Source organism: Brienomyrus brachyistius, chromosome 3, assembly GCF_023856365.1.
Source record: "Brienomyrus brachyistius isolate T26 chromosome 3, BBRACH_0.4, whole genome shotgun sequence".
Classification (NCBI taxonomy): Eukaryota; Metazoa; Chordata; class Actinopteri; order Osteoglossiformes; family Mormyridae; genus Brienomyrus; species Brienomyrus brachyistius.
This window is the reverse complement of record NC_064535.1, coordinates 35,259,652-35,272,580: the sequence shown is the minus strand read 5'-3', so window position 1 is coordinate 35,272,580 and position 12,929 is coordinate 35,259,652. Positions and strand designations below refer to the sequence as shown.

The window sequence follows — 12,929 nt, the reverse complement described above, 5'->3', positions numbered from 1 at the left end:
TCCTGAGACAGGCCCCCTGCCCTCATTTTGAAGTGTGGGGGGTGGCCTCTGTGGGGAGGGGCTAGGCCTCAAGGGCTGAGGGCCGGCCCTCATTCTTTTCGAGCCATCGGGGAGGGCCAGCCCAGTCTAGCCCACTCCACACGCACGTAGACACAGCGTCGTGCTTCCCAGCTTCACTCTGATATGGACCGCGGCTCGTGCTGACAGCTCTGACATGGTGCCGAGGACTCACTGCTGAAAGGGTGCGAGCGGACAGGCCGGCCGGCCCCCCCTGTGCTGCGGAGTCCTTGGGGTATGGACATGCGACGCGGCTGGCAGCTTGGGGATTAGGTGTACAGCAGCCAGGAGCGTGCGCCTGCCGTGAGGGTCTCCTGGAGGTAAGGCCCCTGCTTCGCGCTTGGTGTCCCGCCATTTGGCGCATTTAGACATTTAAAAGTTAAGCCGGAGCTGCTTTTCTAGTCTCTTCTGTGCCCAGAATGTGTTGCCGGGTCGTCCCCTCATCTTGCTTGTGTGTCTCAATAGCCATGTATTCTCTGAGCAGAAAAGCGTCTTGTGAGGAAGGCGCTGGGGGTGGGCAGGGGCTGTGAGTGATTTCCCAGGGGCCTCGAGGCGCCGGTGCGGCCAGCGGGCTGTCGGCCAGTGTGTGCACAGCTTCCCCCGAGGTTTGGGGCGTTGAGGGTCGCCGAGGACAGCCCCTTTGGCTTTGGGAGCACTCCTTCTGCTGCCACTCCGTTAATCTTCCTCAGTCCATTAAAACCAGAAGGAGAAAGGGTCCCCCCGCCCACCCTCCGTGGAAATGCAGGAGACTCGACACAACATTTTTCAATTAATTGTCACTCAGGATCCCAAGAAAATGGAAGCTTCGTTGCCTCCTTTTGTTCAGTGGCTGCTTTTGCAGGATGTTTGTGGAATGTGCTGGAACATGGGGGGGGGGGGGTGTCAGAAAAGGCAGGTTGCCCAGGCCTCCCCGTGCTGCCGTGTTTTCCGAGCGATCCCGATATCACGTTGGTGTCATGCAGACAGTCACGGCGTTAAGCGCCGGCTGCCATGACGAGTGTCTCTCCTTCGCCTTGTTTCACCAGCGATTTTTATTTATTTATTTATTTTTTTTGCTGCTGCTAGCTGACGTCTCACTCATGTTCTTTAAGAACAGGCGACTCTCCCAATGCCGGTCTGCACTCCTGGGAGTGAGTGCCTGTTTTTTACGGCTGACGACTCTTCCGTGTATGACTGGGTAATATTAATCAGCACCCCAGTTATCTAAAGTTATCCCACGCAGCCCCAGACACGAACTCCCTTAAATGGGTCTGTTCCCATTGGTAGTTTTGATGCTAGGGAGTTCTTAATGGCTCCTGAATAGGGGACAGCGTATGTACGCCTTGAGGCTGGCTGTTGAGGGCCAGTCCTGAGAGCTTCCCTCGCCCCCGTGTGACTGCATGCTAGCCTGGGCCACCTGGGCCTCACTTGTCATTCTCAACACCTTCGATGTAACCGTCTCATTACCATTCAACGGATCCGTGGGCGAATCTGTCGCCACCTTCGCCCTCCGTCACTCAGATCTGCCACCTCCTCAGGCTGCCAGGGTGGTGTGGGTGGAGCCCTCTGATCTCCATCTGAGTGCCCCCCCCCCCCCCCCAAATCACCTCCTCCTCCACAGCGATGTTAACAAGCACCCTGACAAAGGAAGGACTGTTAAACAATTTGAGCCTCGGGGCTTTAGCTGGGTGTGTGGGAGAGCTGACAGGAACCAGCCATAGAGCCTATAACCTCCAGGAGAAGGGGTCACCCCCGCCCCACCCCCCACAGAGGGCAGCCGGGGGTTTACACTCAGGAGTCTGTGGTGCCGTGTCACGAACCACCTGGGCAGCTGTTAAAAGCAGCCTTGGGGCCTGTTCGCCCCATTTGGTAGAGGATTCTGGTCTGGAAAGTAGCCGAGTGTTGCAGCATTTCTCCATCCATGTCTGGAGGGGCTGCGGACACAGTGAGCTCTTACAGTGACTGTTGACGGCACTTTAAGCACTGAACAAGGCTTAAGATGCTAAAACTGCATTTAGATGTAATGCGTGATACTCGAACTTCAGTATGAACTGGAGTGTGAGCTTCCGCATGTGGCTGCTGCACACAGGAGGTATTCAGAGCCGTTTTCCTCTCATTTGCATGTAAATAAACAGGAATAGATCCCTGAGCACTTCTGACACCACAACAAAAGACAGGTTATCAGGAGCACAGAGCTATAAAGGCCATGAATGGTGACATTAGAGCCCTATTTTCCTGAGATAAGGGGGGGGTGCCTTTGATAAACTGAGCAGCAGGCCCTGACGTTTCATGCCATAAATCTGGTGGCCGCAGTGCTCCATGGGGGGGAGGGGGGATGAAGTAGCCAGCCACAGGTTAACCCCCCCCCCCTTCATTTTGATGTGCGCATGTGGGCAGACATAACTACATCTTCCTGGCTTTGGCTAGACTCTGAACCGGCTGTCGGCCTTGAATTCTCCACTGGCGCAGCTCTGGGACCACGGGCCGTGACCAGGAACCCCAGAACCCACAGCAAGTGGGGACAGGATGCAGGTTTGAGGGGTCTGAGGGCATGGCTGGGGGCGTGCTCAGCATTCAGCATTCTGTGTGTGTGTGTGTGTGTGTGTGTGTGTGTGTGTGTGTGTGTGTGTGTGTGTGTGTGTGTGTGTGTGTGTGTGTGTGTGTGTGTGTGTGTGTGTGTGTGTGTGTGAGAGGGGGGGGGGGGTGTTCTATAGCACATTGCCCTTTTTAAGTATTTATGCATGACAGAAATTCCACAAGAGGGACCAGGAAAGCTTGGGGTTCTTCAAAGCCAACTGCAGGGTCGCTGGTTTTCTCAGCTGTCCGTGTGGCCGCCTGTTCCCCCCACCCCACCCCACCCACAAGCACGGGTGCGGGCGGAAGGGTCAGCAAGGGCCGGGTCCCGGGGTGCCCTACGGCTGTCTGTCATGCTTTAAACTCTTGAAAGACAGTCACAACTGCGAGGGCTGCCACTGTCAGCTGGCCCCGCCGAACACTCCTCTGGGAGGAAGGAGGCGAGCGGAGCGCCTGTGTGTGTGTGTCAAATGCAAAGTAGACACCTTTTGACAAAATAGACACCATAAAAACATTCTGCTCACCACACACACCAGCAGAGCAGATTTCCCTGCTTTCAAAGGCCATTTCTGTCAAACCCATATCTTTCAAGAAATCTGTTGCACTTTAACCAAACACCATAATGTAAGGGTAGCTATGGACCACAGAGACCTCGCTGTGGGAGACTGAAGACCGTTCCAGTCCTCAGCACGGCCTAAACCGCTGCAGCAGAGAGATGTGGTGGTGGTGGTGGTCCCGGGAAACCCGGTCCAGCACTTGCCCTCTGATCTGCCCATCCTGATTCCGGGTCCGACCAGCTGGCCACGGTCCCACCTGCCATGACGCCCCCCCTTAGATGAAAGGGCCAGCCATGTGACCGTGACGTGGCCTGGCAGCTTCAAAGACAGATGCGGGGTGGGCGATGCAGAAACCTGCCACTGTGCGACTTTTTTCTCCGGCCAGTAAAAATAAGCAGCGACTGCATGATGGGAGGGCCGCCACGTGCAGGGGGCAGCTGGCTGGTCAGACAGACGGAAATGGGGCCTAAAGCGAAGCGTCACACATTCACCACGAATGCCAAGATGGGGCTGTTTGTCATCGCTTTTCTGGTTAATAACTTCCAGGTTGCATAGACGCCCCGTCTCTCGCTCAATTTTGAATTCCTCCATAGTCGCAATGACACTGTGGGATGTCTCCCCCCCCCCCCCCCCCAAAAAGCCCCCTCATCTGACTCATGCCCCCCCCACTTGTCTCCCATGCCCAGAAGCACTTCCCGATGAACCTAGAGAACACCAGCAGCTACCAGCCGGTGGGCCGGGCCCCGGACATGGAGCACAAGGTCGGCAAGCTCTCCCCGGGCTTCCAGCGCTGCTCCACCTCCGACGACGACTCAGGCTGCGCCCTGGAGGAGTACGCATGGGTGCCCCCCGGCCTGCGGCCCGACCAGGTCAGATCTCTTCCCGAGCTGTACTTACCGTCTCAGGCAGGCAGGTGTGAGTGTCTGAGCGGCCTGTGTGACATCCAGTACCTCGGGCTACACCCCCCGCCCCCCCCACCCCAAAGGCCGTAGCAGGCAGTGGGGTGAGAAGAGGAAGGGAAGGGGGGGGGGGGGGGGAGGTCACACAAAGTGCATGACACACCTGGAAGGGAGCAGGGAGGCTGGACGTGCAAGATAGAGAGAGAGAGTGTGTGTGTGTGCTTCTCTGAAAATCACACCAACCCAGCTCTTCCTAGTTAAACCATCAGGGCTGTAGAGGAGACCAGCATGTTTCGAATGACCGGTACCATGAGGGCTATAGGAACCGAGGGGAACGTAGATCCACCAGTTATATAAATATTTAATTTGTTCCCCCAAAAAAGTGGAATTTTACTTTTTAAATTAAGATGTGTTCCCCCAATAGCCAGCTCTCTCCTATGCCATTCAGTACCTCAGTAAATAAGTCATCATCTATAAGTAAACCAGGCCACTCTGCAATGAGCAGAGGCTTCGGGGGGGGTCACAAAAGCCTCTGTGCTGAATTCCATGGCCCGATAACTTTTTTTTTTTGTTCTTTTTTGGTTGGTCTTTATGGGACAGCAGTCAGCAGGACTGGCTGAGACAGTCGGCCATGGTGGGCAGACGACCTGGCTCACATACTGCAGTCTGCTCACCCCCCATGCCTAAAATACCACCAGGAGGGGGGAGGGCCAGCCCCCAGCTGTGTGCGATTTATCTTCTCCTGACGAAATCTGTAATGTAAATGCGGTGCTGCATAGAATATGTATGAAGTCACACAAAGATGGCATTGTCAGGCTTTGCATTCTCGCAGTCATACCAAACTGGCTCAGAATGGCCCTGATGGTGTGATTTTCACGGTGTGAAACGCAACCTAGTTTGTTTTTCTCTATATTTACCCTGGAAACGTGTTAATGTCATCAAACATATTTCAGCTCAGTTTTACTGAAATTTCATGCCCAAAATTGTAAAGAGGCCTGCTCGTCAGTCTGTCGGAGGCCTCGCCGCATGCGAGCCCCTTTCGTGGTTATGCAGCTTGACCTGTCTGCAGTAAGACCCCCAAATATGCTCCACATCGAGCTGGAGCACGTGTGCCGGGTTCTTAAGGCGCTAGATTCTGGCCCAGAGCTTCCAGCTCCCATTCCTACCTCCCCAGCAGACATGGATGCAATGACCACCCATGAATGAGAAGGGCAGGCTTGACCACCAGGGGGCGCTACACCCCTCCCCCCCACCCCCAAAAAAATATGTGCGGTATCAGTGACCCCGCCCCCACCTCCCCCCTCACGGGAAGCATGACTCCTTCAGCAGGAGGATGTTACTTGTCTGGGAGACAGATTCTTTATGATTGTGCTAATGGCTGCCAATGACCTCTTTCCCAGGTCTTTGTACATACTGCCGCAAAGGGCCGTCCTACTAAAAGTAGTTACAGTTTGCCATTAACCAGCCACTAAGCACTTGGGAGTCGCTGAATAGCGCCGGTGTAGATCATGGAGCTTCCTCTTTTAAATGTGCCCCTGGACAAAGGGTGGTACCCCCTGTATAAACCCACCAGTGCTTCAGCTCCTTTACTGAGATCTGCATGCAATGTCCCTCCAAACCCAGGTCCAGCTCTACTTTTCCTGCCTACCTGAGGAGAAGGTGCCCTACATCAATAGTCCTGGAGAGAAGTTCAGAATCAAGCAGCTCCTGTACCAGCTGCCCCCCCATGATAACGAGGTGAGTGCCGGACCCCAGCATGTTTTCTGCACAGAAACAGGACTAGCAGGTGCCCCTTATAGAGAGGGCCTTGGATGGTGGTCTGGGGAGACCCCCCTTGCTACCCGTTTCTGTTCTAGTTTTCAAAAGCTACATTATGGCGGGTGGCTCATGCACAAAGTTCGCCTCCCTACCCACCAGCGTTTGCCGCTTTGCCCTCTTCTCGCCTTTCCTCGCCTTGCCTCACCTAGCCTCACTTTGCCTCGCCTCGCCTCTCCTCGCCTTGCCTCACCTAGTCTTGCCTCGCCTCAGTGGGTCCTGCCAGCAGCCTCACACTGAGCTCCTTTGTTTCTTGCTCACAAAGATGGTGTCAGCACAATAAAACTTTTGACAAAATGATTTGTGAAAATCTGGGGGATCCTGTGGGCCCCAAGGGGAGGTGAACATGGGGATCCCGCAGGAAGCCTGTGTGCAGAGCGGCCTTCTGAGGTGTCTTGACTGCGAGCCCATCCCCCCCCCATTTTTGACGCTGGTATCCGTGCTCCCCACCCCAGATGCGGTACTGCCAGTCGCTCAGTGAGGAGGAGAAGAAGGAGCTGCACATGTTCAGCACGCAGCGCAAGAAGGAGGCCCTGGGCCGAGGTGCCCTCAAGCTGCTGCCCCGGGCACGGCTGCACGCCATCTGCGAGCACGTAGGTCTCTCGCCATCCCCAGACCTTCCCCCTCCTTCCCCAATGAAAGGGGAGCAAAGATTTTTAAAGGGTCTGCGGCACTCTGTTTGTTGTCTACAGTGAATGCAGCCCAAGCGTGGGGGTTATTCCAGCCATCAGAATGTTTGGCATTTAAGTGTGTTCCCTACGCACACACACACACACACACACACAGTGGGGCTTGTCTTATTTAGCACTTAGAGGTCAGAAATTTCTCAGAGACAATAGAGGCCTGTCAAACCACATCAATGGCTCCGCTCACTGATTGCAGTCTGCGCTCTCCACATCCTTGTCAATTCGCAGGGAGTCCTACAGACACTGTTGGCTATAAGATGGCCACAGAGTGAAGTAAAGGGCCTGCAGTCGCCATTCCTCCAGGCAACACATGTCATATAGTGTCTCAAGTACCCCCAGATGGAGCAGAACAGCACGATTCTCCATCTCTGGTTCTGCGCTGAAATGCCGGGGGCCACATGACACCGTGGCTTGAAGGCCAAGGCTGTGGCGTCATAATGGCGAGCAGCTGGGAGCCGTGCTTATATAAAGACGTGCGCCTGTGTATGTCTTCATGCTCCATTAAGCTGCTCAATCATTTACTCTTCGGGGACAGACGATAGTGTGTTGGCAGAGGGGGAATTTATTTGTGAAACTCCCTGCGTAAATTCTGTTTTACATTCTCTCTTAACACATGCCCTTACGGAAGGTGACTTGTACGGCCGGCTGTGTAGCATTTGCTATAAAAGGCAGGCTAAGCAGTCCCCCGGATTACATGTTTTGCTGCGCTATGGCGGTGGTGTACATTTCTGGGTGTAGACCACATGTAGTTAATAATAAGGCTGTGAACACAGTTTTAGTGGCAGTCTGTCTGCACTGTGATGCATGAAATACAGGCTAGTTTCATAAAGGCAGAAACTTTAATAAGAAGGAAATACAACCTGTTGCCTTTGTTCATTTTTAAGACCATAAATACTAGAACCAGCTGCTGGTAACTTATTCCAATCACAATATTCCAAGCCCCCCCCCCCTTACTTTATAGGCATAGTTGGAAGATCCTGCAATTGGACAGTCTCCAAAAACAATGTGGGCTTTATCAAAGACCATTTGCTTGGATACTCATGTCTCCAACCCCCTTCCCGCAGTGTGGTGAGAACATCAGTGGTGGCGAGTTGGCAGTGTTTGCCTCCAGGGCGGGGCCCGGGCCATGCTGGCACCCGGCTTGCTTCGCCTGCGCCACCTGCAGCGAGCTCCTGGTGGACCTCATCTACTTCTACCACGACGGGAAGGTTCATTGTGGCCGGCACCATGCCGAGCTGCTCAAACCACGGTGCTCCGCCTGCGACGAGGTGAGTCCTCGCTCTCCTGGACCCGTTCCACTGCAGGTACATGGCCAGCCCCTAATCGTGCCGTGGTTCCCCCCAGATAATCTTCGCTGATGAGTGCACGGAAGCCGAGGGCCGCCACTGGCACATGAAGCACTTCTGCTGCTTTGAGTGCGATGCCGTGTTGGGTGGCCAGCGGTACATCATGAAGGACGGTCGCCCCTACTGCTGTGGCTGCTTCGAGTCACTCTATGCCGAGTACTGCGAGGCTTGCGGGGAGCACATTGGTGAGTCATGCTCCTGTCTGCCGGCCTTTGCGGCAGCTCCCTGGGAGCACTAATGGAGGGTCCCGGTCTGCTCTCTCTTCATCTCCAGGTGTGGACCATGCCCAGATGACCTACGATGGCCTTCACTGGCATGCCACAGAGACATGCTTCTGCTGTGCCCAGTGTAAGGCCACGCTGTTGGGCTGTCCCTTCCTGCCGCGCCAAGGTCGGATCTACTGCTCCAAAGCCTGCAGCCTGGGAGAGGATGTCCATGCCTCAGACTCCTCTGACTCCGCTTTCCAGTCGGGCCGGTCCCGTGAGTCCAGACGGAGCGTGAGGATGGGGAAGAGCAGCTGCTCCGCTGACCAGTGCCGCCAGTCACTGCTCTTCTCACCAGCCGTCAACTATAAGTTCCCAGGCCTCTCCGGCAATGCCGATGACACCCTGTCCCATAAACTGGCACACCTCCGCTTTGCTGAGGACCACTTCTGGAAGAATAGGGAGGAGCAGGAGGCCCCGGAGGACCATGAGGAATGGGCCGAACATGATGACTACATGACGCAGCTGGTCCTTAAATTCGGGAGAACAAGGCATCTTCCAGCCTTCTGAAGACATGAGGCCTGTGGAACCCTGGATGTCCGACCCAGAGGTCAAGATATCCGCACCAAAAGCTGGAAATCACATCCAGAGTCTGGCCAGCAAGAAGTACCAGGCGGATATGTACTGGGCACAATCCCAGGACGGGCTAGGAGACTCCGCCTACGGAAGCCATCCAGGGCCAGCCAGCAGAAAGATGCAGGAGGTGGAGATGGACCATGGGGCAGCCAGCTTCAGACGGGATCAGAAGCAGTGGTACGACGATTCGCTGGAGTGCATCACCGATGAACTGAAGCAGCCAGATCCAAGTGTCCGGGATTCCATGGACTCCTTAGCACTGTCTAATATAACCGGTAAGAACCTGCTTTATTAGCTGGTTAGTTAGTCTAACTGCTTAAAATATGATTAAGTTGTTCTTGGGTAGGGAGTTGATTTCACATTTGCATCCTAACTTCCTCCTGTCTCCACAGGAGCCTCTGTGGATGGAGATGGCAAAGAGAGGCCATTACTGTATTCTTTACAGAACTTTACAGAACTCGACACTGAGGACTGTGAGAAGATGAGCAACATGGGGACTCTGAACTCTTCGATGTTACACCGGAGTGCAAATTCACTTAAGAGTTTGACATCGGAGGTAGAGCCTGAGGAAGAAGTGGAGGAGGAAGAGGAGGACGAGGAGGAGGAAGAGGCATCTTTTCCTGAGGAGAAGACTCCACTCCCGCACGTTCCCATGCTACGGAGGACCAGGTCTCAGTCCCGACCGCAGCAGGTAAAATTCTCTGACGACGTGGTAGACAACGGGCTCTACGAGGAGGTGGAGGTGCGGCCGCCGCCCATGAGTGAGCGGACCCGTCGGCGTGCCTTTCACTTTGAGGAGCAGGAGCAACACCAGGGACGTCTGCGGCACCATCACCACCGACGCCGCCGCAGCAGGAAGTCCCGGTCGGACAACGCCTTGCACATGGTCCCCAAAGAGCGCGCTCGCATCTTCTTCAGGGAGGAGACCAACAGACACTTCCATGCTTCTTCGTGCTCCCAGGGCCCACGGGCTTTCCTGCCGAGCCAGGAGCTGTACGGGCCGCCGCCCCAGCCTCAGTCTCACGCCACCTCTGACTACGCCCTGCCCAAGCAGCTTCCAGCGCTCTATGGGTATGACGATGACTGGTGCTCCACCTGCTCCTCCTCATCCTCCGAGTCTGAGGAAGAGGGCTATTTCCTGGGCCAGCCCATCCCACAGCCCCGGCCGTCGAGATTCCATTACTACGCTGACCTTCCCAGTCCCATCTCAGCGTTACCTCCCCCCCCCCTACGGTCCTCGCTCTAAATCCAAAAAGAAGGGACACAAGGGCAAAAACTGTATCATTTCTTAGAGCAGTGAAGAGAGAGGCGTCTCCGAAATCCCCCCCGCAGACCCGCATCCCAGGCCGCTTCTCGTTCTGTAACGAAAAGACTTCTTGCTTGTTGACCGTCAGATTTGGAAAATGGGTTTACAGGACTCGTTCCCTTGCCATGCTGCCATGTTTACGATGACCTTGCACTCCACGATGGAAACCAGTGCGAAGCCACAGCAGAACTAACTAAAGTCTGTCTGGGGGGGAGGGGGCGTCTGTAATGTCTTGTGAAAGTATCTTAGTAACATACAATACGAGCTGTGGTTGTGCACGACAAAAGGCAGCAAGCATTACTGTTATAGCCAGGAAACTATTTATAAAGGAGCATTTAGAGACTAATTATTTAACAGTGAAAATATTGATGTATATATGTAAAGTTAAGATTAACTGATATTTTTATATCCCCAAATTTCAAACAATTTTTTTTAAATGTTAGTGTTGCAGAAAAGTAAATCTAAAGCCCCCTCTTTAGCTTTTTTTTTTTTTTCCTGAGTGTGTCACCTTCTGGAAGTCCGTGATTAAGGAATCTCGCTCAGTGATGGCATTGACTAAATAACCCCTGCTCTTCTCGTTCGGTTGCCTTTGCTTGTAGCCTCTTTTTCAGTAAGAATGACAGTTTTGAACGGATTTATTTATGATTCATATTGTAAACATCACTAATCTGTATAGATGTAAAAACTGGAACACACGGCTAATAATAAAAACGTTGACCTTCAAAACGCCATCGGTGATACTTTTGCACTGGGTCTTGTGATGGACTGACCACGTAGTGTAGTTGAAGATTGAAAGTTACATTTATATAGTGCTTGGTGATGTGTTGACAGCCATTCTGCTCTAGTATACTCACCCCCCAGTAGACAAACTGGTGAAGGGAACTGGGATACAGGGAATGATCAGGGAGTTTGATAGGGGCGCATGGTTACCACCCCCCTACTCTTTCGAAAGGTGCCCAGGGATCTTCTATGACCTCAGGACCTCGGTTTTACATCTCATCCGAAGGACGGCACCCTTTTTACAGGTCAGTGTCACTGCACTGAGGCATTGACATCCACACAGACCACAGGACGGGCTAACCTGTTGGTCATAGTGTCCCCATCACCGTGCTGGAATATTGGGATCCACAGGCTGGGCTAATCTGGTGACCACACCAACGCCTCTGCAAACAGCAACCCAACTGCTGCAGGAGGGTTTACCTTCAGGCTAAATGCTAACTGTAAGGCGGCGTGAATCAAAACCAAGCGCAAATAGCCACTAACTAGAAGTCATCCTACACAGTGAGAGCTACGCTTTGGCACCACAATTTCCCATGGGATAAATAGTTTTCTTTTCAAAGAAATTTCTAGCAACCACAACGCCCACCTGATGTGGTCAAGTCTTTTGCATTCCTCATGGCCCTATCTGCCAACATACTGCAACATGTTGGTAACTTTTCAGGCAGGACTGGGAGGTCATCAAACAGTTTTCTGGGTGGAATTTTAACCCACAGCAAACAGTGTGACATGGATTAAGTTTTAACTTGGAGCTCCAGTTTCACTAGAAACACACATCAAACTCAAGCAGGGTCCCAATGAGATGGGAAATCTGTCCAATTTGAGGAGGTTATTTTCACTACCTCATGTCTAACCTAGGACCAAGTGCATTCCCACAACTGAGGTTGCCTTCGAAATTGAGAAAAACGCAACAAATGTCCCAGCTGGGCATCCGTATACTCAGCTAGACGAGAAGCCTCTTTATAAACACAGCCTTTGTAAATGTAAAAAACGTGGAAACTGTAACCGCAGCACTCTGCTCCAGCACTCCTGCCTGTTCAGTTCAGCTGAACCCATTTGAATCTCTTATTTCTGTCAGCTTGGGAATCGTCCCCCTGTTACTGACTCTGTAGTGAATAATAAATCTGCTGTTTGATCTGTTAGGTTATTAGCAGTGACCTGCAGATGTTCAGAAGCAATAGTTTTTTTTTTTTTTTTAAATATACGGCAGCATTCTAACTAGGTGAATGGCTGTAAATGATTTTATTCCTGTTACTGTGTTTTATCATTTCTCCACATGATGTTCATGTTGATTTTTAAGCCACGATTAGATTAAAATTTTAAAACAACCCTAGAGAAATGTCACGTAGCATAGATGCGCTGGTGCCCGTATTTAATCAGTGGGACGAAACCTGCAGGAAATGAGGGCCAGTGCTGTGACATCACACTCACAGTAAACAAACACCAGGAATCAGCCAGGAGTTATTTACAATCACAACCTCACAACCGCCACGCAGGACCGTGTCTGTCAGCCAACCCCCCTGAAATAAGGACATTCATTTAATTCATTGCATAAGGAGTTCATGAAAACAATTTTTTAGTCCATTTTATAATTTCCTGTCTGATTAGTACAAGACTGATGCAAAACATAGAGAACATTTCAAAACTCTTGCCTGGCTTTTTTGATGATGGTATTAAAATGGGGGAAAGCGTTCAAGAAACCGATCTTAGTCCTTGAGAGATGGATTATGCTTTTGGGAGCTGAAATGGAGGTAAGGAAATGATGAATCCATAGAGCAAAGGGTAACAGTGATTAATGTCTAGTCTATAATCCAGTCTAAGACCACGGAAATATTTTGCTCCCTGTGCCTGCGATCAGAAGGTCCCCGGTTCAAGCCTCGGCAGAGCGGTATCCATTATCGCGTCGCCCGGCACATCATTAAAATGATGCCTTAAGGGTGGATGGATGGGTGGCACAACACAGAGTGACCGATGGATGGATGGAGGCAAATAAAAAGCATATTGATCAAAGTGACAAGCTACTCAGGGGGGGTGAAATCCTTACTCAAGGGCCCAACTGTGAAGTTACTCTGCCAACCCTGGGATGCGTGTTGC

The 12,929-nt window shown here is 52.5% G+C and overlaps 1 protein-coding gene across 1 annotated transcript; it reads left to right on the top strand.

Annotated features, from left to right (window-relative positions):
• Positions 1-946: 946 nt before the first annotated feature.
• On the top strand, positions 947-10,784 carry LOC125738489 (prickle-like protein 1). The gene is given in 10 exon segments (XM_049007446.1): positions 947-2,568; positions 3,854-4,036; positions 5,690-5,803; positions 6,337-6,474; positions 7,632-7,835; positions 7,912-8,098; positions 8,187-8,656; positions 8,658-9,027; positions 9,145-9,971; positions 9,973-10,784. Coding segments are annotated over 10 exon segments (2,571 nt in total). The 5' UTR covers positions 947-2,562; the 3' UTR covers positions 10,045-10,784.
• The last annotated feature ends 2,145 nt before the right edge of the window (positions 10,785-12,929 follow it).